The sequence below is a fragment of the Gigantopelta aegis genome, chromosome 9 (genome assembly GCF_016097555.1).
Source record: "Gigantopelta aegis isolate Gae_Host chromosome 9, Gae_host_genome, whole genome shotgun sequence".
NCBI lineage: Eukaryota > Metazoa > Mollusca > Gastropoda > Neomphalida > Peltospiridae > Gigantopelta > Gigantopelta aegis.
Genome location: NC_054707.1, coordinates 11,189,640 through 11,216,065, shown reverse-complemented (window position 1 = coordinate 11,216,065; position 26,426 = coordinate 11,189,640). Strand labels below are relative to the sequence as shown.

General features: G+C 38.8%; 1 protein-coding gene across 5 annotated transcripts in view; it reads right to left on the bottom strand.

Annotated features, from left to right (window-relative positions):
* Positions 1–23,448, bottom strand: part of LOC121380952 (ETS-related transcription factor Elf-3-like) — a 28,950-nt gene extending 5,502 nt beyond the window's left edge. The window contains exons 1-4 of one of the 5 annotated variants that reach the window (XM_041510000.1): positions 23,393–23,448; positions 8,059–8,108; positions 2,981–3,167; positions 875–1,054 (exon numbers count right to left, since the gene is read on the bottom strand). In XM_041510000.1, coding sequence (XP_041365934.1) covers positions 875–1,054; positions 2,981–3,164 — 364 coding nt within the window. In that variant the 5' untranslated portion in view covers positions 3,165–3,167; positions 8,059–8,108; positions 23,393–23,448. Of the gene's footprint in view, positions 1–874; positions 1,055–2,980; positions 3,168–3,362; positions 3,519–4,418; positions 4,437–8,058; positions 8,109–10,680; positions 10,799–12,937; positions 13,265–23,392 lie in introns of those variants that run through there. The other 4 variants (XM_041509998.1, XM_041509999.1, XM_041510002.1 and 1 more) reach the window with 4 other exon arrangements.
* Positions 23,449–26,426: the final 2,978 nt, after the last annotated feature.

The window sequence follows — 26,426 nt, the reverse complement described above, 5'->3', positions numbered from 1 at the left end:
TATCAATCCCTTAGCTGTTCAATCCATATTATAATAATATTATTGCAATGATCATAATGATATTAATCCATCAACAATAATGATATCAATTCAGTCGTCATAATGATTACCCAGTAGCCAGAACGATAATCATAGTACTAGTGCAATAGTCGTAATGCTATCAATCCAGCAATTATAATTATTAATTCTAGCAATGCAGCAATCAACATGCTATCAGTTCAGCAGTCATGATATCAATTCAGCAGTCGTTACATCCATACAGCAATCATCGTAATAATATTATCAATTCAGCAACCATCATAATTATAGCATGGCATCAATCAACATGATATCAATTCAGCATTCGTTATATCCATACAGCAATCATCGTAATACCAATTCAGCAAGCATCATGATACGTATGTGCTGCGAATCAGTTAACACATGGCATATATAGAGTTAAAATTGGTTGTTGCTTTTGTATTGATTTCTGCTGGGGGGTTTTGTGTATAAGGAGCGGGTCGTAGCCCAGCGGTAAAGTGCTCCCTTGATGCGCGGTCGATCTAGGATCGATCCCTATCGCTGGACCCATTGGACTATTTCTAGTTCCAGTCAGTGCACTACGACTGATATATCAAAGGTCGTGGTATGCGATATCCTGTCTGAGGGATGGAGCATATAAAAGATCCCTTGTTACTAATGGAAAAACGTAGCGGGTTTCTTCTCTAAAACTATACAAAAAATACAAAATGTTTGACACCCAGTAGCCGATGATTAATAAATCAATGTGCTCTAGTTATGTCGTTAAACAAACCAAACTATTTTTATTTTATTTTTTTTGTTTTTTTTTGTATTTTAAATTTTGTTTTAATAAGTAACTAATCTCCTGCCATACCTGACACGTCGTCCGTTAGATCCTCGGCCGAACTCGGGCTGTGTTCCCCGTACGCGAATCCCGAGTCGGATTCCGAGCGAAGATCGACAGATTCCGCCATATCGTTCAAGTCGGGCACGGCCACGTCGTGCCATTCCAGCTGCGACATGGTTTGGTAGGTGATGCAGAAATCGCTCAGATCTGAAGCAACAAAATTGAGTTTTACGATTTTAATACAGGCGTGACAGGATGTACTTGTTAGAGTGAACAGGTCTAGAGATTACTGAAGCTGATAGCACGAACCAGGAAGGTTTTTAAAAAGTATAGATGACATTAGTTAACAGGAAAATATTATCGTCTGCTGGCATTCATCAGAGGATGTGACATCACCAAAAGGGTCTTTGAAGGTTTTATGATCGTTGAAAAACGATTACTTTAAATAATGTTTTAATCGCACTCACTTGGTTGTCATACAAACCTTATTTAAAATTCGTTTGAAAATTTGTAAAACAATTAGAAAACTCTTTTCAAAAGTCTGGTATATCCGAAATATTAATTTTTGGAATCTCTTAAGTACTGTCCTGTCTGTAGGAAAGTGCATATAAAAGACCCCTTACTGCTAATGGGAAAATGTAGCGAGTGCCCTCTTAGGACTATGTGTCATAACTACAATTATAGTGTTTGTTTACTATTTTGTATTTTGTACCTGAGAACATTGGTCGAGATCGTTAGCGATACCATCTGTACTTTGATACATATTTACAAGCATAGGGAGAAGTCCTATATATCGATATGGTATGCAAGTATCACACGTTTTTATAACGTACATGATTATACATAACATAAAGTTCAGCAACTTTTCCAGAAGGTATATACAATATTCATAAGTTAGACCAAACATCAAATTAAGATCGTATCGGGTTGCATAGGTCTACCACTCGGTTTGGCCTATCTGTTTTGTGGACTACAATCAACACCACTATTTCTACTCCTATTTCTATTTATAACCTAAATACTGAAAACTAAATCATTTTCTTCAAATATATATATATACATGTATATATAATTAAGATAGAGCCCAAATACCTGAGATTTAGTTTTGTAAGGTTATTACCTGTTATTTACCAAAAAATAAGACAAAGGTTTTTTTTGCTAAGTTGTAGGTTTTCCCATGTGACGGCTCATATATTATTAAATTATGAACAAATATTTTTGTTGTTGTTGTTGTTTAATGACAATCCAGAAAACAGTGGAGTCTGCAGCTATCTGATGTCTTGCATGGTATTTGCGAAACTAGGTTTATGAAATGAGATAAAAAAAAAACCTGCCACAGTTACACTATCTTGTTATTGATTAGCAAACAATGAGTATGGCATGTATCTTCAAACGGACGCAACAGCATTTACCATGACCTTTGATAAACTAGTTTTGTATTATTTGTTGGAACGGTGGACATTTCCAGTTTTATATCATGTCTTAAAACGTAAGTGAGCATTTCCAAAGAGGAAATGTTTTTGGTACTTGAGAAGGTAAAACATAAATAATTTTATAAGAAGCGAACGTTTGGCAGACGTTTTTGCAGCTGCAGTGTTCTGACTGTGTATCGATATATGCGTGTCTTGTTGAGTAACTTGTGCATGTCCTGTTCTAATTGTGTTCAAGAATATGAGCAGAACGCAGGGTACTCCAATAGCGTGCCTTTATACTCTTAAAGTACGGTTAGCTGATCCAGGACACACCTTCATATTTGTGTCAGAAATGTATTTTACATGTCTCTGTAGACCTAAGGTATAGGTACGACTACCCTGGGCTTGAATTTAAACTTGCACCAGAAAAAACAAACATGGGCGTATCCGCATACCTGATAGTAAAGGAACTCTTAGTTACAGACCTCCATGCACTTAAAGTTAAGTAAGATACCTTTACATCTACCCTGGGCACAGATTGAGACCTGTACCAGAACATAGTTTGCAGTTCTGTAAACATAACGGTAGCGTACTCTCTTTACTTGCCGTTGGCATATATACCTGGTGAGCAGGTATTTTCTTTTGTTCTGGAGTTGTTGTTGTTTGCTTTTTTTCTCTTGTTTTTTTTACTACCTGCAAGTCTGTTTTAATTGTGACTTACCTTCTTGCAAGGCGATGTTTTCCTCTGGGTTTGTGCCACACTCGTTCAAGAAGTCCACCTCCCTCAGATTTCGTAATCTGGTCCCTGAAGTAGCGACGTTCATATCCACCGGGAGAGTGCTGCTCGACTGACTATCGATAAGCGACCCGATGTCGGCAAAACACGTATCTTCCGGGTACGGCATTATCTGAAGCAGGAAGTTCAACATAACACTACATACAACCAGGTAAAAACGCATTGAGTAACTATATACAGATATACCTGGTGGCTATTTAATATGTGTGTCAGGGAAGAATGCAGAATTTTTTGAGGACGGGTGCACGATTAAAACGGGTATCTACAGTTTTTAGGGGAAGAGTGCGAGATTTTATAAAAGGGGTACCTATAATATCCAAAAATAAATGAATTCACCCGCTGCTTGATCAAAGCAATTGTTTTTCTGTTTTAATATATTTTCTGTGGAAGCATGATCGGAACGCCTCTAGAAACCTCGCTGGCCACAATCCAGAACCAAAACCTCACACACACACACACACACACACACACACACACACACACACAGAGAGAGAGACAGACACACACACACACACATACACACATACACACACACACACACACACACCAACTGCCACACCCCAAACTGCATAATTTCCAGCACATGCGCCTGCGAACATGCATATATATATGACCGTGGAGCGCTCGCCTGAGGTGCATGGGTCGGAGGATCGAATCCCATCGGTGAACACATTCTCTTGTTGGGGTTCCCACGTCCCACGTGCCCTACTACTATCAAAAGCCGTGGTATATGTGGTCCTGTCTGTGAGAAAATGCATATAAAAGATCCCTTGCTACTAATGGTAAAAATGCAGCGGGTTTCGTCAATGACCAAATGTTTGACATCCAATATCTGATTATTAATTAATAAAAGCGTTCTAGAGGTGTCATTGAACAAAGCAAACTTTAACTTGCACTGAATTTGAATCATATCGAATACTAATTCATTAGTTTCATGTTTATATGCAATTAAGGTTCAAACACGCTGTTCTTGGCACACACATCAGCTATCAGTACTTTTAATCCAGGACCGATAATTAAAAGTTATTGGTTAGTCAGATATCAGAGAAGTTAGTATAGTGGCCTTATTGAGTGAACAAAACTAGCTCAGGGTAGAAGCTGGTACAGGGGGTGAACCTAATGTCTGCCAGCCTTAAAAAGTTAAAGTTTATTTTCTTTAACCACACCACTGGAGTACATTGATTAATTAATCATCGGCTATTGGATGTCAAACGTTTGGTCATTCTGACACGTAGTCATCAGAGGAAACCCGCTACTTTTTTTTTTCTAATTCAGCAAAGGATCATTTATATGCACTTTCCCACGGACAGAAAAGGTGCACTGGTTTGAACGAGAGAAAAAATAATCAGTTGAACGGACCCACCTAGGTGGTTCGATCCTGCGATGCAGGCGTTTCAGGCGAGCACTCAACTGACTGAGCTAAATCCCGCCACTGCCAGCATTAAAGTCAACCAACCCACATCACGGTGGCCGGTGCAACATACGTGTTTCTTCTTTGATTTATATATCCACTAATATGCATCAATCACCTTGCACACAGCATATGAAATAAAATATTTTGCCAGCAAGAGTGCACGTCGGTGCAATGTAGCGTTCGTTAATATGTTTTAAAGTTTTTCTACTTATTTTTTACTTATTTTTTTTTTTAGTTTTTTTTTTTTCTTCGGTTGACTGGCTTCTTTTAGTGATCACCGCATTCATCCACACGTCGGCTAAAAGTTAACGGTCGTTCATTGGTCGGCGAATACTTGACGGTGAAAAAGGAAGTGTTCCCTGTTGCAATGGGTATCATTGTCCAAGTGTCCTGGCGGCCACTCAAAATCATTTATGGCTTAGTAAACAATCTCTTAAACTGTTTGTAGTCAATTTACGTAATGGTCAAATTTATCGTGCACGTACGCACTTTTGTACACAGGTATACTGCATAAATTAGTTCAGTCACAGAACACGTCAGTAAAATGTTCCATACTAGGTATTTTAACATACACTGTCTGTCTGTCTGCCTGTCCATAAAGAGACAGAGCTCAACACAAAATCATTGAAACCATTTAAGGGACACTCCTGACTTTGCTACATTGTAAGATGTTTCCGACTAATAAAATATTTCTAGATTACACTTACATATTAAATATATTTTCTTGTTTAGAATATCAGTGTCTGTATATTCAATGTGTTTCTGGCCGTCTTAATATTTGTAAGAAGCCCAAACTGGATTTTGTCTTCAAATAATTTCGTACGTACGAAAAAATATATTTTAGGAAATAAAATGAAATTTAACCTCGTACAAATATCAGAACGATCAGAAACACATTTAAAATACAGACACTAATATTTTATGTAGAAAAATATATCTGACATGTAATTACAATCGTTATAAAGTCTCTGTTAGTCGATAACTTCTTAAAAATTGCAGCAAACACGGGAATGTCCCTTTAAAGCAACCGTTTCACTACGTACAGTTTCAGTACATTCGTTTGTTTATGCTTTTCACTGATATCGCCAACTGTCGTGATGTAACATAGATCATTATGTTGTCTTGTCGCCGGTTTTATTATAATTATATTATTATTATTATTTATTAGGTAGTTAGGTAGTTATTTAGTTATTCATTACTTCATTTATTTATTTATTTATTTATTTATTGTATATTGTCTAGCTAAACAGTTAGAAGCGGGGCTCTGTCTGAATGTGATCAACAGAGCATTACATTTCTACGTGGTAACTTTGAGACTTGAAACTTTATTTCGGTACACCCAGGCCGTCAACAACAGCATATGAGGAATTATTGTACAATAGTTAATTACAGTGACAAGATGGCAACAGGAGTTCTTCGTAGAATATATACAAACATAATTCAAAATGCCTATATCCACATTTTGAATGAAGACACATGGTGACAAGACATTCAAATATAGCAGAGAGATTTTTACAAGTCAGTATTTTTATAAGTATCAAATGGTATTGAAGATGTTTGTCTGTGGTTTATCAAATTTACTTGTAATTTCAGAGATGAATTTTGACATTTTACGGAAGGTGCTTATGCTATTACAATTAAAAAATTCTTTGAATGTAAGTGTGCTAGGCTTTTTATAATAATATGGCTTTATAAGCCTTTTGCGTGTATTCATAAAATAATTACATTTAAATAAGCAGTTATATTCATCTCCAATATCATTTCCTTCGAACAAGGTACATAATATGTTTTCGACTGGGATTGTAGTGTGTGTGCGTGCGTGCGTGCGTGTGTGTGTGTGTGTGTGTCTGTGTGTGTGTGTATGTGCGAGTGTGTGTGTTTGCGTGCGTGCGTGCGTGTGTGTGTGTGTGTGTGTGTGTGTGTGTGTGTGAACGTATATGTGTTTGTGCGTATGTATGTACATGTGATTACATGACTGAATGTCTCTCTCTCTCTCTCTCTCTCTCTCTCTCTCTCTCTCTCTCTCTCTCTGTCTCTCTCTCTCTCTGTCTGTCTGTCTGTCCGTATCCTGTTTTGTCTGTCAATCTGTAAAGCTTGGTCGTTCTCGTCTGTGAGACACGGTTCCAAACAGCCACGATTGTTCATGTACTGTTATTCAACCATACTGACCAAAGTTTAATTCCTACATTTGATGACAGAAGCGTGCCGTACATGCAGATGTATTTATTCGGAAGAACAATGGTATTGACATTGTGTATTGACAATGTTTATTGATATTATTGTATTGAGAGTCGTTTAACAATGCATCACATCTCGTGCTATTTACTCCTCTCACCTGTATTACACAGCAAACATAAACATAATTCAGTGCAGTTCCATTGTTTTACTTTTAAATGTTAAATAGCTTAAAGTCATATTCCTATTGTTTCGCTTTGAAATGTTAGCTAGTTCAAAGTCACATATATGCATGGGGTTTTTTCCCCAATGTACAGTTTACTAAGTGGACCATGAATAATTGATCTCTTGTCGCGTGATGCTGTGGTTATTAACTGCCGGGCTATGTTGTTTTTGGGGTGGGTTTTTTTATCAATATCCACCTGAATGATTGGTGACGTTACCTCTGTCATTGTTGTTATCAATTATCAATCTACCTGCCTGCCTACCTACCTACCTACCTACCTACCTACCTGCCTGCCTGCTTGCCTGCCTACCTACCTACCTACCTACCTGCCTGCCTGCCTGCCTGCCTGCCTGCCTGCCTGCCTGCCTGCCTACCTACCTACCTGCCTGCCTGCCTACCTACCTGCCTACCTACCTGCCTGCCTGCCTACCTGCCTGCCTGCCTACCTACCAACCTACCTGCCTGCCTACCTACCTACCTACCTACCTGCCTGCCTGCCTGCCTACCTACCTACCTACCTACCTACCTTTCTACATACATTCTGGTTGAATCTAGTCTAGTCTAATCTCAAAATATGTCCATCTGTCTATCCATATACCCCCTTTGTTTCTCTTGCTCACTCGCATGCTCTCTCTCTCTCCCTCCCTCTCTCACTCTCTCTCTCTCTCTCTCTCTCTCTCTCTCTCTCTCTCTCTCTCTCTCTCTCTCTCTCTCTCTCTCTCTCTCTCTCTCTCTCTCTCTCTCTCTATATATATATATATATATATATCACATAGATCATGGATGGACATGTGAATGGATGGGTGGACATATAACAATGGAAATATGGATGGATGGATGGATGGATGGACGGGCGGGCGGACGGACGGATGGACGGATGGGTGGATGGATTGGGTGGATGGATTGGGTGGATGGATGGACATGTGAATGCATTGAGGGATGGATAGAGTGATGGATGAATGGATGGATGACTAAATGGATATGAAGGGATCACTGGATGGACAGACGGAGCTGTCCTCGTTTAGTTATTCGATCCCTCGGATGTATATCTTTGTCCGGATTAATATAATGCAGTCACACGTGAATAATCAAGTATCTGTGTATATATATGTGTGTGTTTAGGACAGGTTGGACTGTATGTGCACGCTGTGTTTGACGGTTAACAGGATGACGTGATGTAAAACTTACAGCGCTGTAGAGGGAACATGCCAGGGAGCTGTCCTTGCTCGGGTACTCTCCTGCAAAAATAAAACACTTCAGCTTTATCAGACCCTCTAAGATTTAGCTCACTCTTAGCTATCACCGGAAATAATTCCCGGAAATAATTCCCACCGCTATTTATACAACTTTCATTTAAGTAGTTGCATGTTACCGCACCCCCCCCCCCCCCCACCCCCCCACCCCACCCACCCCACCCCACCCCCCACCCCCACACACACACATAAACACGCTAAAAAAACATCTGATGCGTGCCTGCACCTTCATTCCCCATCCGCTCCACATATATTCCTCCTCTCAGCGTAATATTAATCAGTAATACGTGTCAAACAATTAAACAACAATTGATGCCTGTTTTAGTTTTTTTGGTTTCCAGTGAAGTTCAATGACTGACATATGGGGTATGTGTACACACAGTTGTGGAGTGTTTCTGGTCTGTTCAGCAACAGCAGACAAGCACGTTGGTTTGTAATATAATATACAGGACAGCATAGCGCCTAATACTATTAGTAAATAAACCAATTACCCAAAACGACCACTAGGATCCGAATGCTCGTAGTATTTAATAAGTATTCGATGAACCAGGGCCGAAAGTTCGGGGTAGGGGCATTCAGAATTAGTTCCCTCTAACGATGGGAATTTTATTATTAGCTCAGTTGTTAGATTACTGGACTCTTATTCTGATTGCATACCTTGTGGTATACTGTGAAGATTGTTCAATAATACTAGTATCTGCGTGAGAGTACTGCAGACGAAACTAATGAGCACCCTGTTGTTGGTCTCTCAGAGCAATATTCTAGCCCCCCCCCCCCCCCCCCCCCCCAACCCGAGTATATGTTCAGTTCTTTATTGACACTGCGTTTTATAAGGAATTTGTACTCACAAAAATACAAATACAAAAAAACAGCAGAAACAGGCTCACTGTAAATACCCATTGTACAATAATTCCTCATATGCTGTTGGAACAAAGGCTAGAACTATCAGAAACATATTTATTATTTATTATCCATTTATATACCCACTAATATAATATAATATGTCAAGCAGAAAAATATATTAAATGAGTAATCATTAGTCGTTAAAAGGTCTTTGTTAGTCGGCAACATCTAAAACAATGGCACAATGACAGCAAACTCAGGACTGTTCCTTTAAATGACACCCCAGCACGAAAAACACATCGGCTATTGAGTATCAGTAACAAGAAGCTGTGAGCATGTGATGTATGCAAGATTTTTCTTTGGCGGGGGGTCAGCGTTTTCAAAAGGTAAAAACGTACATCTACAGTATTCAATAAGAGGTGGGGGCTCGTTTTGTTTTAAAAGGCACTTACAGCATACAAAAGTACATTAATTGTATTCGTCTGTTAAACAATTGTTATTTTGGGACGTGGCGGAACGTTTGCGCATCCCAGCACCCTCCTCTAGATCCACGTCTACAGTATTTAATAAGAGGGAAGTTCGATTTTTATATTTTTAAAGCACTTCTTACAGTATTTAAAAATGCATTAACATGCATTACATATATAGCAATATTCCCTAGAAGGCGACGAGGACATAAAACATGCTCCCAACTTCTAATGAATAAATTGATTGTGTTCATCTGTTTAACAGGGGGCGAGACGTAGCTCAGTGAAAAAGTTCTCGCTTGATGCGCGGTCGGTTTGGGATCGATCCCCGTCAGTGGACCCATTGGGCTATTTCTCGCACCACGACTGGTATGTCAAATGTCGCGGTATGTGCTATCATGTCTGTAGGATGGTGTATATAAAAGATCCCTTACTGCTAATCAAAAAGAGTAGCCTATGAAGTGGCGACAGCGGGTTTCCTCTCTCAATATCTGTGTGGTCTTTAACCACATGTCCGACGCCATATAACCGTAAATAAAATGTGTTGAGTGCGTCGTTAAATAAAACATTTCCTTTCATCTGCTTAACAATGAATATTATGGGGGCATTCGTAACTCGAGGGGAAGCGGTTGCGCACCTCAGCACCTTGTCCTGGATTTGCGCCTAAGTATACTGTGGTATAACACCATTATAACTAACCGTATAAATGTAATTGAAATATATATATATACAGTGAAACTCCTCTAAACCGGACACCCTTGGGACCAAGTAAAACGTCCAGTTTTAAGAGGTATCCGGTTTAGAGAAGTTCTCTTTTGTACAGATATTTAAAAGGGGGCGGCACAAAACGTCCGGTTTTGAGGGAATTCCGGTTTACAGAGAGTCCGGTTTTGTGAGGTTTCACTATATGTGTGTGTGTGTGTGTGTGTGTGTGTGTGTGTGTGTGTGTGGTGTGTGTGTATTACTTATTTACAGTTGTTATTTAATACAGTAATACAGTCCCGTGGCCTGGGTGTACACGTACACGTACATAGCATAATGTAATTAAAATATTAACAAAATTGCAGGTATATTGCTAAGAAGAACATTTTTAAAATGTTTTATCTCATTCTGGCAGATGTTTTAAATTGAAACGAATAAATTTATATCAAGTTATAGCACAATTTAAATATATATATATATATATATATATATATATATATATATATATAGTTGTTATCTAGGTAAACAAAAAGTAAATAACTCACCCAAGGTATGCATTTAAATCATGCAGCAGATCTAGATGATGAATGCAGTAAAATTGTATAATGTCTCATAGACACTAGCACTATTTCTACGTGATGTACACCGCAACACACAACTATCATGTCATGGGCAGTTTTTGTCAGTAAGGAAACCAGGGGCGGATCCACAATCACTTCACTGTATATATATATATATATATATATATATATATATATACAAACGGCGTCAACGTTCATACGATTGTTTTTTTGTTTTTTTTCCCGGGAATCTTTAGCCCTCCGGATCTAAATGGACTGTTCCGGTCGGCGCATCACTACCCAAACTAGTATCATCGTCCAAATCAGTGTCTGGTTTCCTCCTCCCCCTTTCCCATTGTGTTTGTGGATCGTGTTCTTAGTCTTACACTCTATCTCACGGATGTACATCTTTATCCGGTCGGAAGGTCGTTAGTTTATGCATTGCGTTACAGAGTGGTCTACAAGTGACATCATTTCAGGGGTTTCTAATACCTACAGTTAGTGTCAGTTGACATGCATTAGTCATATTATACTCTCTTTTTTATTGCAGTAAGTGAAATGATATTACGGATGTAATGGAAATTATCTAGTATGTCCCAAACACAGCCAACCGATCATAGACACTGGATCTGTTTAGCAGGACGGATCTAAGCGGGGTGTCCATGGTGGTCCGGTCCAACCCTTCAATTCGACAGGTCCTTTTTTTTGTTGTCCTAGTTCATTTTCATCACACTAGCAGATCTTATGACGTCCCTCCTGTCTACGTATTGCACTCTTTGGTCTAAAAACCGGCCTCGGTGGCGTCGTGGCAGGCCATCGGTCTACAGGCTGGTAGGTACTGGGTTCGGATCCCAGTCGAGGCATGGGATTTTTAATCCAGATACCGACTCCAAACCCTGAGTGAGTGCTCCGTTAGGGGCGGGACGTAGCCCAGTGGTAAAGCGCTCGCTCGATGCGCGGTCGGTCTGTGATCGATCCCCGTCAGTGGGCCCATTTGGCTATTTCTCGTTCCAGCCAGTGCACCACGACTGGTATACCAAAGGTCGTGGTGTGTACTGCCCTGTCTGTGAAATGGTGCATATAAAATAAATCGTGCTGTTGATCGAAAAGAGTAGCCCATGAAGTGGCGACAGCGAGTTTCCTCTCTCAATATATGCGTGGTCTTTAACCATATGTCTGACGCCATATAATCGTAAATACAGTGTGTTGAGTGCGTCGTTAAATAAAACATGTCTTTCTTTCTTTCTACTACAGTTACAGTACATCTATTGGTTGATTAATCATCGGTAATTGGATGTCAAACATTTAATAATTCTGACCTGTAGTCTTCAGAGGAAACCCGCTACATTTTCCCATCAGCAGCAAGGAATCTATAATATGCACTTTCCCCAGCAGATGGGACAACATATACCCGTGACAGCCTTTGATACACCAGTGATGGGGCAGAGAATGGGTCCACCGTAATGAGGAAGAGAAAACTGCAAAGTGCATTGTGCATAACTACCATCACCACCACCACCACCATCGGTTTGGGAACCCGTAGACATGTGGACAGTTTGATTGCTGATATTACAAGCCTACCAACGAATGAATAAAAAAGAAGATGATTATGATTATAAAGATGATGATGATGATAATGATGATGATGGTGGTGATGATGATGGTGGTGGTGATGATGATGATGATGATGATGGTGGTGGTGGTGGTGGTGGTGGTGGTGATGATGATGACGATGATGATGATGATGCTGTTGATGATGATGAAGATGAGGAGGCGGAGGAGTTGGGGGAGGAAGAATAATGCAGAAGGGGTACGAACACTACACAAACAAAACAAACTGAGCTTTCCTTAAACGCTTTGCGTTTTTCTTTACTTTCTAATTTGTAAGTAGTACCTGGAACATCAGAACAGACAACAGACGTCGGGTGGGGTCAGGGAACCCAGGCCTTCCTAAACTCTGAAGATAATGCATTTACTTTCCACTTCAAACTCAAATTAATGTATAGCTGCCCCCAGTTATCTTCCGACCCCTATGATAGATAACACTTTATCAGTGAGAATGTCAACGATATCTCTACCAGATGGGAGCCTAACATTAACATTTGATATCAGCACCAGAGGGAGACTAATATTAACGCTTGACATCAACATAAGAGGGAGCCTAATAACGCTTGAGATCAACAGAGGAAGCCTGACATTAACACTCGACATCACATCAACTGAAAATTAAACTATGTCTTACCTTTTTCAAACTGAAGGATAATTTTTCCAATGGTCGCCTCGGCGATGTGGAGCTCATCAATGTCGCTTGTTGACATCTTAAACACGTGGTAAGTATTCAGCGGTGAGTTTTAAAAAAATATAGCAGACGACAGAAGCAGACGGCAAAATGTGAGTCCGATGTGTCACATATCTGAACAGAGTCGTTGACTAAACCTTAACTCAGGTTTGCTCCCAGTGAATAATCTAAAGAATTTTTTTTTAGCAATTTTCCTTATTCCACTATTTTAAGACTGGTTTTCAGGGTGAATCCCCCGTTGTGTACGGTTTTTGTGGGGTTTTTTTACCTCAAGACGTTTCTAAAGATTAGCACGCTTTGGAAGTGGTGGGTATTTCCCTTCTATATTTATAAATAGCTCACTTCCTGAGCTGAGTGAACAAATCGTCTGCTTTTCCAAGAAATCAGTGGACTAAACGAGGTCAGCCGTTATAAGCGGGTATTTTCCTTTACTTCTTTTGTGACTGGCAGTTTACGTCCCGGGGCATAAATAGATTATGTATGGATATTATCTCGGCGTATAAACACGTCAACGCAGAGAAGTCATATTTTAAAGTGATAAAAGGTTTTCTCAAGTCAGCCTCTCATAATTTTCCTCATGGACATTCCGATATTATAACCTTATTGTGTTTGTCAACCGGAGTCACTGGGGTCACTCTCAAGAAGGTGCTTGGGAGTTTGTTTTCTAGAAGGGCGCTTTAGGAGAAATCGTTTCCTTTGGTGTACGTTAGTCCACGATCTTATATCTAACAGAATATGTAATTAAAGGGACATACCCTAGTTTTTAAACACTACAGCATATTTGTCACTATAAGAGTCGTTTGTGATCACTGAAATAAAACACTACTTATATTTTATTGTTTAGATTATCCATTTCTATACAACCGAAGTGTTTTTTGGTTATCCTGGCATGTTCCCTCTACAGCGCTGTAAGTTTTACATCACGTCATCTTGTTAACCGTTAAACACAGCGTGCACATACAGTCCAACCTGTCCTAAACACACACATATATATATATACACAGATACTTGATTATCCAGGTGTGACTGCAATATATTAATCCGGACAAAGATGTACATCCGAGGGATCGAATAACTAAACGAGGACAGCTCCGTCTGTCCATCCAGTGATCCCTTCATATCCATATAGTCATCCATCCATCCATCCATCTATCCATCCATCTATTCACCCATCCGTCAGTGCATTCACATGTCCATCCATCCATCCACCTACCCACCATCCAGGTGTTTCTATTACCACAAAATGCATTTTTACATATTTTTAAAAACGCACGTGCGTTTGAGAAGTAACTGTTATGGAGTCGCGTTTTAGTCTATTTTAACGGTATTTCAACGTCACAGACTCTTGTTTCATTCTGTTGTATTCAAATTTGTTACAGGTTTGTAAGTTAACCAAATTCTTACGGGTTGAAACTAGAGTCTAGGTGAAAATTATGCCGTAGTGTTTAAAAACTAGAGTATGCCACTTTAATATGCAAGTTGTTATGAAGGAAAAGAAAGAAAGAAGTGTTTTATTTAACGACGCACTCAACACATTTAATTTACGGTTATATGGCGTCAGACATATGGTTATGGACCACACAGATTTTGAGAGGAAACCCGCTGTCGCCATTACATGGGCTACTCTTCCGATTAGCAGCAAGGGATCTTTTATTTGCGCTTCCCACAGCCAGGATAGCACAAACCATGGCCTTTGTTGAACCAGTTATGGATCACTGGTCGGTGCAAGTGGTTTACACCTATCCATTGAGCCTTGCGGAGCACTCACTCAGGGTTTGGAGTCGGTATCTGGATTAAAAATCCCATGCCTCGACTGGGATCCGAACCCAGTACCTACCAGCCTGTAGACCGATGACCTGCCACGACGCCACCGAGGCCGGTTTTGTTATGAAGGATGCTAGATTTCGGGGTTGCACAATTTCTGGTCTTCGTCAATTTGCTATTTCATCAAACGGAATTTATTTTATTGAATTTATACTTTTACTTATACTTATTTAACCTATATAATAGAGAGCGCCAGTCCTACTTATACAGGTTAAACCATTTAAATTTAAATATTAACACATTAATATATGGCGATCCCAACTTAACACTACATGAAAACAGTCTCATCTGCAAAGCAATTCACAATTTCATTGTTGAAAGCAAATGTTTGACTGATAAAACCGTTCACCTTCTCCTTTATTCTTCTTGTTTCTCTGTTCTAATCTATATACAAATATTTATTTTTTGACAGGTTAAATATACAATAGTTTTACATTTTTTTACATTAAATGCACATCTTGTGCATGTTCACCAGCTCATATTTCAATTGTATAACGTAGGGAAAGGTCTTTATATAGGCTATTCCTGTTGACCAATCGCATCTGTTAATATAAACAGAAATAAATATGGTTTAAACTATTTATACTTATTTTCGTGCTTATATCCAATTGAGGTTCACGCACGCTATTCTGGGCACACACCTCAGTATCTTGGGTTAGTTGTTAGTGTGAGAGAGGTCAGCTCACTGAATTGATAAAACTCGGTCCAGGTGAGAAACCGGTACTGGGATGAAAACTCGGTACCTACCGGCCTCAAGTCCTATAGCTTAACCACTACACCACAGAGGCCGGTAATATACAGTAACTTGCTTATATCCAGCTACGGCGCAAGCACGCAACACTGTGCAGGAAACTTAACTAGCTGAGTTGCTTCACAGACATTTGTCAGCACGTGTGTCAGCTCGGAGTTCCCTGCCCAGAGCAGTGTCACTGAATAATAATTAGATATAAGCATTAGCCATTAACTTAAGTAAATACCAGTAAGTTATTTTGAGCGAAAAACTGCTTCTGCCACATGCTTACTGTGGCTTTCATTTCTGTTTATGTTCACGTTTATATTCAATCAGAGTTCAAGTACATAGCGACAGGTCGATGCACTGGCCTTACGCGTCACCGCCTAGCTGTGCACGCAAATTGAATTCGACCTAGAACTGAGATACGAACTGATGACCTAAAAGCTATCAATTCCGTAACTTAACCGCAATTGAGACCCAAGGCTACTGTTGGCATTTTTCTATACCATGTTGCCAGTTGTGTATATCATGTTGTCATACACAGAACAGCACATGCATATAAACCACGTTCTAGCAGAACGGATAATGGAAGATGATAGTATGGCCATCGAGGATGCTGGTTTTCAATAGAAAAGGGGCGGGACGTAGCACAGTGGTAAAGCGCTCGCATGCTGCGCAATCGGTCTGGGATCGATCCCCGTATGTAGGCTCATTTGAGCTATTTCTCTCATTCCAGCCAGTGCACCACGACTGGTATATCTAAGGCCGTGGTATGTGCTATCATGTCTGTGGGATGGTGCATATAAAAGAACCCTTGCTACTAATGGGAAAATGAAGCGGGTTTCCTCTTTAAGACTATATGTAGCTCAGTGATACAGTGCTCGCTTGATGTGACTGTCGGTTTGAGATCGATTCCCGTCGGTGGGCACATTGGGCTATTTCTCATTCCAGCCACGACTGGTGTATCTAAGGCCGTGGTATGTGCTAGCATGTCTGTGGGATGGTATATATAAAAGATCCCTTGCTACTAATGGAAAAATTTGGCGGGTTTCCTCTCTAAGACTATATATCAAAATTACCAAATGTTTGACATAGCCGATGATGAATAAGTCAATGTGCTCTAGTAGTGTCGTTAAACAAAACAAACCTTTTTTATAGAAAAACTCAACTGATGAATGAAAGAACATGAGGGCTGTGAACATTTTCTTTCTGTAGTTGTTGATGCTTTAGCTTCTGCTGCTGTTGCTGCTACTGTTGTTGTTGTTGTCGATGTTTTTGTTGTTGTTGCTGCTGCTGCAGCTGTTGATGTCTTTGCTGCTACCGGTATTGTTGCTACTATCGTTTTTCCCACTTCTACTGTCGCTGATGATGCTACTGCTGCTACTTCTGATGTTGCTGCTGATGCTACGTCTGATGCTACTGCTGCTGATGCTGCTGATGCTGCTGATGCTGTTGTGGCTGTTGTTGATTCTCCCGCTGCTGCTCCTACTACTGTTGTTGCTGCTACTGGTGCTACTAACGCTAATGCTATCGTTGATACTACTGTTACTACTACTACTAGTGCTGTTTCTACTGGTACTACTGCCGATGTTTGTATTCGTGTGCTACTGTTGGTGGTGGTGTTGGAGTTGGTGTTGTTTTCTTTTTAATCAACCGTTAAATTATCTTCTAGCATGCTAACAGAGACACAATAAAACAAACTCATATCGTGTAGTATTCTGTATTTCACGAGTTACGCTTTTCATATTACCATTTACAGTTTAAAGGCACTTAGTTTTTAATAATTAGTTTTCAATAATTTGCGTCAATACATGTGTGTGTCATCAATTGGTAATTAGCATATTCAATACTGCATCTCAGCACAAGACTGCTTCCAAAAGAAGTTATTATAGAGCCGTGAAGGTCACCGAGTCACAGATAAGTGTTTTCTCTGCAGATGACAGCTAACTGAACATGAAATATGGTTCCATGTCCGTATGTAGGAGAACTGCCATTTTGTAGCGCTCACCTGTACAGGCACCAAACACCTTTCGACAGAACCCGTAAACAAAGTGACGTCTGAACGCGCACGCGGATGTCTATGGAATAATAGTTCAAGCAAGGAACTGTGTGTTTAATATGGAAATAGTTCTCAAATTATTTCCAATGCGAGATACCTTTGCTTTTAACTTTAATAATACCTGCCTCGGTGGCGTCGTGGTTAGGACATCGGTCTACAGGCTTGTAGGCACTGGGTTCGGATCCCAGTCGAGGCATTGGATTTTTAATCCAGATACCGACTCCAAACCCTGAGTGAGTGTTCCGCAAGGCTCAATGGGTAGGTGTAAACCACTTGCACCGACCAGTGATCCATAACTGGTTCAACAAAGGCCATGGTTTGTTCTATCCTGCCTGTGGGAAGCGCAAATAAAAGATCCCTTGCTGCATGTCGTAAAAGTGGCAACAGCCGGTTTCTTGTAAAAAAAACAGTGTCAGAATGACCATATGTTTGACGTCCAATAGCCGATGATAGGATAAAAAATCAATGTGCTCTAGTGGCGTCGTTAAATAAAACAAACTTTACTTTACTTTAACTTTAATAACCTGATGGCAATAAAGATATGTTCCATTATTTGAACAGATTTCACTGTATGTGAATGTACTTGGTTTTTTTTTTTTCGAATTACGTAGATGATAAACGTTAAAACACAGGCAAAACCTAATACAAGATTATTAAAGAATCGTACGTATAATTAAAAATAAATTTCAGTTTGTACAATACTGTAATTTGTATACAAGCTTGAATATATGAATAATATATTAATAATATCAGTAACTTTAAAACTAATAACTATAACAGCAATAATCGGCTGTCTTAGATGTGTAAATGTGTATATCACAAGATATTTCATGTTATTAACAAATCATTTTGTGCATAATTATTAGAATTTAATAGCCAATGATTAATAAATCAATGTGCTCTGGTGGTGTCGTTAAACAAAACAAACTTTAACTTTTATTATTATACCGTCTGCATAAATTGTGTTTCATTGTAACACATCGTGTATATGTATGTTGTCGATGTCCATAGGGCATAATGGAAATAAAATGGCATAAGTAACATACTTATGTATATTAACTCAACTCCTGTTGTGTCTATAAGCGCTTGGAGTTCCAGATGTAGGATAAACAACAATGAATATTGAATATGTCCTGTCTGTTACTAGGAAAAACCCCAGCAATACTAATTGATCCTCTCGGTTACCAGGATACATAGCAATACTAAATGATAATTTCTGTTACCAGGATACATAGCAATACTAAATGATCATTTCTGTTACCAGGATACATAGCAATACTCATTGATCATTTCTGTTACCAGGATACATAGCAATACTAATTGATCCTATCGGTTACCAGGGTGCATAGCAATACTAACTGATCCTCTCTGTTACCAGGGTACATAGCAATACTGGTTGATCCTCTCTGTTACCAGGGTACATAGCAATACTAATTGATCCTCTCTGTTACCAGGGTACATAGCAATACTAATTGATCCTTTCTGTTACCAGGGTACATAGCAATACTAATTGATCATTTCTGTTACCCGGGTACATAGCAATACTGGTTGATCCTCTCTGTTACCAGGATACATAGCAATACTAATTGATCCTCTCTGTTGCCAGGTTACATAGCAATACTGGTTGATCCTTTCTGTTACCAGAGTACATAGCAATACTAATTGATCCTTTCTGTTGCCAGGGTACATAGCAATACTAATTGATCCTCTCTGTTACCAGGGTACATAGCAATACTGGTTGATCCTCTCTGTTACCAGAGTACATAGCAATACTAATTGATCCTTTCTGTTGCCAGGGTACATAGCAATACTAATTGATCATTTCTGTTACCCGGGTACATAGCAATACTAATTGATCCTATCTGTTAGCAGGATACATAGCAATACTAATTGATCCTCTCTGTTACCAGGATACATAGCAATACTAATTGATCCTCTCTGTTACTAGAAAAAACAGCAATACTAGTTGATCCTCTCTGTTACCAGGGTATATAGCAATACTAATTGATCCTTTTTGTTACCAGGATATATAGCAATACTAATTGATCCTTTCTGTTACCAGTGTATATAGTAATACTAATTGATCCTCTTTGTTACCAGGATGCATAGCAATACTAATTGATCCTCTCTGTTACCAGGATATATAGCAATGCTAATTGATCCTTTCTATTACCAGGGTACATAGCAATATTAATTGAACCTCACTGTTACCAGGGTATATAGCAATACTAATTGATCCTCTCTGTTACCAAGGTACATAGCAATACTAATTGCTTATCGAAAAGAGTAGTCCATGAAATGGCGACAGCGGGTTTCCTTTCTCAATATCTGTGTGGTCCTTAACCATATGTCTGAGGCCATATAACCGTAAATAAAATGTGTTTAGTGCGTCGTTAAATAAAACATTTCTTTCTTTCTTAATATACCAGTCGTAGAGCAATGACTCCTCCCTGAACACCAGTACAGGATCTTTACATGCAATTTCTCACAAACAGAGCAACACATACCACAACATGTTTTAATATACCAGTCGTAGAGCAATGACTCCTCCCTGAACACCAGTACAGGATCTTTACATGCAATTTCTCACAAACAGAGCAACACATACCACAACATGTTTTAATATACCAGTCGTAGAGCAATGACTCCTCCCTGAACACCAGTACAGGATCTTTACATGCACTTTCTCACAAACAGAGCAACACATACTACAACATGTTTTAATATACCAGTCGTACAGCAATGCTGTTAAAATGAAGGAGTAACTATAAGTAAACACATCAATGCAGCTGCTGCGGGTTTCTTTTCAACATCACCAGATCGAGTTTTACAAATGCCAGATGTTGCATAACAAATAGCCGCATATTAAACTACATGTTCGGGAGTTGTTAGACAAACGGAAATTCCACCCCAGTTCTTTTAAGAGGGCTGGGTATTATTTACTCAGGGTTGAGTTATGTGTCTCTGCACGACTGTCAAATAATAGTGGTAACAAACCCCACGCGGATCTAGGTATGTCTGATTGTATTGGCAGATTGACAAAAGATCTTAAAAAGAATACGCGTACGTTTTAGGGGAATTACCTACAGACTTGACCTTTCGCAGAAGACCAATCAAACGAGAGAGCTATTTTAAATATAGGCCAAACACTCACCTGTTTGGGTGTCTCTTATAACGGTCATCGTTTGATCTCTAATCCAGTCCACTGTATCACGTAGCATTTAAAGCAGAAATCTCGAGTAGATTTGATGATAAATAATAGAATTTTCGCTTCTTTTACATGGCACAGAGAATACTATATGAGTGGTCGTTAGATATCATTTATTTTTACAATGTGTTGTTTATATAGTGGCGAATCCAGAAAATCCATTTTGGGGGGAGGGCAGTGACATGAGGTGGAATGCCAAGGGAACTTTGGGGGAGTTTTGGAGGGTGATCGTAAAAAAAATCAAAAATTAATATATGATAAAATTATATATATCACAAACTTTAGGGGGGCCCCCTAGATCCGACATGAGTGACCGACTGCTAGATACCATTTATCTTACAATGAGTTGTATTGGCGGATCCAGGGGGGGGGGGGGGGTCATAGGGGTAAACGCGACTTTGAGCATCTTTATTTGACACCCCAACCCACCCAAATACCCACCCCACCCACCCCTACCCCACACACCCCTACCCCACACACCCTGATTTCACTAAAAAAAAAATATTATTTTTTTGCCACTACCACCTCCCCCCCCCCCCCCCTCCCATACACATACACTGGATCCGCCTCCGAGTAGCTAGATAATACATAATTGAGTTTCTCTTTCTTTCCAAGGTGGCGAGATTTAGCTCAGTCGGTTGAGTGCTCGCTTGGTGTGCTTCCGTCGCTCTAGTAATGTCGTTAAACAAAACAAACTTCTTTTTTTTAGATTCCACTTATCCTATAAGTTGTTTATATAGAGAACCCTACATAAGTGGGCGTTAGATAACATTTATCTTACAACGAATTGTATTAAAAGGTATTTAATACTGAAAGCCAGTTTGATACGTTTTTGAACAACTCGTTCTAAGATAAATGGTATTTAACCGACACAAGTATAACAAATTTATTCCTTACGTAACCTTAAAAAAAACCCGGCTAGTACGGTTAGTGTTAATTCCATTGGCCTATGTGGCTATCACCATGGAGAGGTCAATGAAGCAGATGTCTTTAAATCTAACGCATGTAATAACACTGGGTGATATGGGTGTGTAACAAATGTACCGGCCTCGGTGACGCAGTGGTTAAGCCATCGGACTACAGGCTGGTAGGTATAGGGTTCGCAGCCCGGTACCGGCTACAAACCAGAGCGAGTTCTTAAGGGCTCAATGGGTAGGTGTAAGGCCACTACACTCTCTTCTCTCTCACTAACAACTAACCCACAGTCTGTCCTGGACAGACAGCCGGATAGCTGAGGTGCGTGCCCAGGACAGCGTATTTGAACCTTAACTGGACATAAGCACGAAAATCAGTTAATGAAAATGAAATAAATTGGGTTCTATTTTCCAATCTAAGTCACATAAAAATGCATTGATAGCCAACCATCATGAAGAAAGAAGAACGTTTTCGAGCCGCTTTAGCCATACTCTATACTAGACTTAGGTGATGACACTTGTTTGGTGCAATTAAAGGGCCTATCCTAAGTTTGTTACACTGTCACAAGTTTACGACTAACAGAGCCTTTTTCATGACTATAATTACATGTTAAAGATATTTTCTTGTTTAGAATATCAGGATCTGTATAAACAAGGTGTTTGGTGTTATCCCAATGTTTGAATTACTAGTAACTCAAATCGGAGTTTACGTTCCAATAATTTCGCACGTTTGAAAACACACACACACACACACACACACACACACACGCACACACATTTATTACCCATATGAGCTCAAATATATGGGGTAATATTTTTTCGATCCCTCCACAGTGTGGAGATTGCTTCTACAGCCATTGATTGGCTGGCTTAAAAATCACGATGGCCGGAACTTCACTTTCATTCATATAATGTTTCCATTCATGAGTCAGATTACACATACGTTATATACGATCTACAAAGATTTACAAAAACAAATGGACTCATTTGTTTCGTAAACATGAAATGGTATATTTTCATAAGCATATATATATATTTTAGTAATCTATAAAAATAATTATTATTAAATGCAAATACAGTTGTATTATTTTGTCCTGTAAACATTTGGCTGTAAAAAGAACGTCGTTATGTTATGACGTCACTTATATTACGTCATGTAATGCGAGTAAGATTATAAATGGCTGATGGCTTTGTTGTAGACTGCAGAGGAATGTTTACATTAAAAATCAGTTAAAATTGACAATGGGTAATAAAGAGAATAACCAACTCGCTACGTGGAGTTACGAATTATCTGTCCCTCGTAAATGAATGTTGTAAAACCCTCGCCAAGGGCTCGGGTTTTCAACATTCTTTCACTCGGGACGGATAATTCATAATTCCTTGTAGCTCATTAGTTATTCTCTAAATACATATACATACATATATACATATACATATACATATACATATACATATATATATAGAGAGAGAGAGACAGAGGATTCGTCACGAGTATTTTTTAATATGGAAAATATCAACCGAGTCTGTTAATTGGTATTTGTCTCGGCAGAGCCTCGACAAATACCAATTAACTAGACGAGGTTGATATTTTACATATTAAAAAACACGAGTAGCGAATTCTATTTATCCTATAACACTTCTAAAATAACATTCCAATTACCTTTTTTAGTAAATCACAATACTAAAGTCGCCGCCATCGATACTATGACGTCATCACGATTAGTACAGATTAGTTTGACGTCACGCATTTTAAACAAATCTTTGAAAACGTTACGCTCAGGTACACGGGTCTTGTTGGCTTGTAAGCAAATGACCCATCCACAGCAACAAATTACCTAGAGACCTTGCAGATTTGCATACCATTATTAACCGGGTTAATAAAGTAAATTATCATATGGGTTTATGACATGGATATCATGGGTAAGTTATAGGATAAATATATAGACAAAACTACATATATGTGGTTTTCTAATTTCTGTATTCCACGAGTGTATTTCCTGCAGGAAACCCCGATGCCGCAGGCAGAGGGGTTTCCGGCAGCAAATACACGAGTGGAATACAGAAATCAGAAAACCACATATATGTACTTTTGTATTTATTACATACCCTAAATTGGAAAAAAAATTCCAAATAATAAATCAAAAATTGTAACACTGCTAGCTAATGACGGGGATTTCTAAATTTACACGACTATGTCAGCTACTACGCGGACCGAAGAACCACCAATTATTACACATAGGAATATAGTTCTATTTAAACAATAAACAGAAATAAGAAAGAATGAGTGAAAAGTTACCTATAATTTTCATGATATTGTTTGAAATGCCTTTCAAAGACAATGTAATAGCTAAAATTCACGAACAATATAATATTTAATTTGCTCGTAATACATCAGAAAACCTTCAGCATGCCAGTTTTATCAACGAAGAAAAATGACAAGAGAGAGAGAGAGAGAGAGAGAGAGAGAGAGAGAGAGAGAGAGAGAGAGAGAGAGAGAGAGAGAGACAGACAGACAGACAGACAGACAGACAGACAGAGAGCCGTCACACGCGAAAACCTACAACTTGGCATAACGTCAGAAACCGAGTAAATGCGGATCCAATCTAATTACAATTATCTCCACTATTACATGTGGATCTAACAGCAGCCCGTTGGAGCTCAAGTCCAGTTGACCTTTCATTCGACCAATCAAAACCTTACTTGCAAAATCATGCCAGTGATTTGAAAATAATTTGAAAACATTCGGGATTATGCCGAGGGTATACGAAATGATTCGGGTGAATTACGAAGTATGCTGGAAACTAATTGCAATATAATATTTTATATAAAATTAGTTTCAAGATGAAAAAAACCCGTGATTGTATAGCCATAAAATCTGTTTATACTAGTATACAATCCAGAGTTTATTACTGCACTTTTCCCTCTGTTTTTTTAATGTTGAAATAGACCAACAAGTTTGTCTATTGCATAAATAGTCTCGCCCGTTATTTTTAGAATTTGTATACTCCCGAATAACGCTATAAAAGGCGAAGTGTAATTGGTCGATATTTAAATTGTTATTTATAGATGAAATGTCACCTGGACATGGGAGTCCACGTAATGCTGTTAGATCTACTGGTAGACCCAGTAGAGCTAATTTTAATCAGGTTGACGCGGCTCAAAGTTTTGTACAAGTACAATAGTGTTTGGATACTATTTTGTATTTTGTACCTGAGAACATCGGTCGAGATCGTTAGCGATACCATCAGTACTTTGACACACCTTTACAAGCATAGGGAGAAGTCCTATATATCGATATGGTATGCAAGTATCACACGTTTTTATAACATACATGATTATACATAACATAAAGTTCAACAACTTTTCCAGAAGTTAAATACAATATTCATAAGTTAGACCAAACATCAAATTAAGATCGTACCGGGTTGCATGGGTCTACCACTCGGTTAGGACTATCTGTTCTGTGGACTACAATCAACACCTCTATTTCTACTCCTATTTCTATTTATAATCTAAATACTGAAAACTAAATAATTTTTTACAAATATATATATACTATGTATGACGTCATATTTAGCAGTTATTTAGCAATTCCTTTCTGAAGATAAGATTGAAACATGTAAAAGGATAATTATTTCTTTAAATTGTTTTTTAAAATACATATATACTGTACACTTGTTTTCTTTTATCATTTTTTTTATTTATATATATATATATATATATATATATGTGTGTGTGTGTGTGTGTGTGTGTGTGTGTGTGTGTGTGTGTGTGTGTGTGTGTGTGTGTGTGTGTGTGTAACAATACTACATTTTTAGTTATTTATTTTACCATCGTTTGCAAACAAATTTACTGTCGTCTGCACACACATTGCGATACGGTAACAGAAACGTTTCATTTATATACCTTTATTATACGCCATGATGTCATTGCATAAGCTGGCCTAGAGATTAACATGCGGAGGTATAGTAGATCAATTCTCGAAAGGTTGTTTGTCCCTCAACCAATTTATTATTATTATTATTATTATTATTATTATTATTATTATTATTATTGCTGTGTGTGTGGGTATGTGCGTGCGTGTGTGTGATAATTATTAAATTATTATAATATCTGTTCACTTTACTCACTTCACATCATTTGTATAGGAGTTGGTTTTCTTTCCTTACAGATGTATATTTTAATTTTACAAGAGCCTGAAGTAGGGCTACTCTTTGAGGCACATTTTGGAATTCAAAATAGAAGACCAAGACTAAGAACAATGGAATCTAATCTGTATTAGATGACGAGCGGGACGTAGTCCAGTGGTAAAGCGCCCGCCTGATGCGCGGTACATCTGGGATCGATCCCCGTCGGTGGAGCCATTGGACTATTTATCGTCCCATCCAGTGCACAACGACTGGCATATCAAAGGCCGTGGTATGTGATATCCTGTCTGTGGGATGGTGCATATAAAACATCCGTTGCTGCTAACAGAAAATGTAGCGCGTTTCCTCTGTAAGACTATAGGTCACTATTACCAAATGTGTTACATCTAGTAGCCGATGATTAATAAATCAATGTTCTCTAACTTTAACTTTAACTGTATTGGATGAATATGATAAATACAGTCCAGCAGATGTTGACAATAATGCTGAACATAGAATCAAACACTTATCTGATGATAACACCAGTGAGCAGAATGACACTGAACC